At 63.9% G+C, this 1,542-nt stretch overlaps 1 protein-coding gene across 1 annotated transcript; it reads right to left on the bottom strand.

The window, feature by feature from the left end:
- Nucleotides 1-38: 38 nt before the first annotated feature.
- On the bottom strand, nt 39-1,522 carry RUSC1 (RUN and SH3 domain containing 1; the record flags this gene model as incomplete). The annotated part of the gene is made up of 6 exons (XM_010083044.1): nt 39-129; nt 298-455; nt 709-755; nt 856-961; nt 1,093-1,267; nt 1,427-1,522. Coding segments are annotated over 6 exons (673 nt in total), but the record flags the coding sequence as incomplete, so codon positions are not given.
- Between the last annotated feature and the right edge of the window lie 20 nt (nt 1,523-1,542).

Here is a 1,542-nt window from a genome sequence, read left to right as displayed (position 1 = left end):
GGGGGTCTCTGGGGAGCTCTTGGCTCCCAGGAAAGTGCGGCTGAGCTGGTCACCCCACTGCCGCACGTGCCAGAGGGTCTGCTGCAGGGCAGCCCCCACGGTGGCCGGCGACGGGGACCGCAGGCTGCCCTCTGCATCGGCCACCCTCCCCAGAGCATCAGGGGGGGTCTCATCTTCCAGGCTGGCCCCCGTGGCGCTGCTTTGACCCCCCAGAGAAGGGGGCACAGCCCCCCGTGCCTGAGCAGCGCGATGGGCAGGAAAAAGGGGCGAGTCCAGCCGACGGGACAAGGGTCTCACGTCCACGGAGAGGTGGTGGTGCTCGAAGAGCAGGTCGAGGTGGAACGTCAGCACCGAGAGGGGCTGGATGAGCAGCAGCAGTTCGTCAGCGAGGTGGGGGAGAGGCCCTTGGCTCAGGGCAAAGAAGGCCGTGGGTGAATACAGCATGGAGATCACACCTATGAGACATGGACAGAGCTGGGGAGCTGCAAAATGCCCTCCCCTTGCCCACACAGCCCTCCAGGGCGAGCTGGGCCGTCCCAGCAGGTCAGACCAGCTCCTGCTGAGAGCTGAAGATGTACCACAGAAAACAATGTTCATTATTGGCCACGAAAATCCCAGCCAAGCATCATGGGTGGAACTGGCATGGGATTGTCACCCTGGCAAGCAGGAGAGGACTTGGGGGGGAGCTTCTGGTCACTGTGTCCTTACCTGGGCTCTTCTGCAGGTGAGAGATCCACAGCTCCAGCTGCTTAAGGCTAAACGAGACAAAAGGAACCCAAGCTGGAGCTCTCGGGACTCCGCTCCAAGCTGCCATCCCAGCAGGAACAGCCTGGGCCAGCCAGGGCCAATACTCACTTCAAAAGGCCGAGGATGAAGGCGTGAAACTTCTGCCTGGTGCTGCCGAGAGGGGCCAGCCCGGCCACGTGCCAGCACAGGGAGTGCAGGGAGCAGGCGCTGGGACCTGTGGAGCATACAGACACAGTCACAGCTCCGGGCGCGCGTCGTCCTCCTCCAGCCCAGGCTGGAAAAGGATTCCAGGCACCCCGAGATGCTGATCCCAACATCTCCAGGAGCATCTTCTCCCACACCTACCTGTCTTCACAGAGGCTTCCACCACGCTCCAAGGGGAATTTCTCCTTTGCCCTGTGATAACATCCTTCTGGAACGGCTTCAGCCCGTCCTCCACCACAGTGTGGAGCGCGGGGCAGAGGGTGTGCAGCAGCAGGTACCCCACGTCGGGGCTGAGCCGGCTGTCGCCCAACTGCGCCTGGAGCAGGGAGGCACGAGGAGATGAGATGGAGGGGAACGGCAGCGCGGAACCCTGCGCCTGTGGGGACGGGCAGTGGGACCCTCCCTGGACCTCCCAGAGCCCCCCTGTGCAAAGCCCCCACCCCAGCGCGGCCGGACCCTCAGCCCAGCCCCTCACCTTCTGCACCAGGTTCCGTGCGGTGCTGAAGTGGGCGATGATCTTATCCACCGCGGCGCTGACAGCGATCAGCAGGGCTGCCGGGAAGGGAGGAAGATGGCAAACACCGCACCGAC

The sequence above is a fragment of the Pterocles gutturalis genome, unplaced genomic scaffold (assembly GCF_000699245.1).
Source record: "Pterocles gutturalis isolate BGI_N339 unplaced genomic scaffold, ASM69924v1 scaffold16610, whole genome shotgun sequence".
Classification (NCBI taxonomy): Eukaryota; Metazoa; Chordata; class Aves; order Pterocliformes; family Pteroclidae; genus Pterocles; species Pterocles gutturalis.
This window is presented reverse-complemented; position numbering and strand designations above follow the sequence as displayed.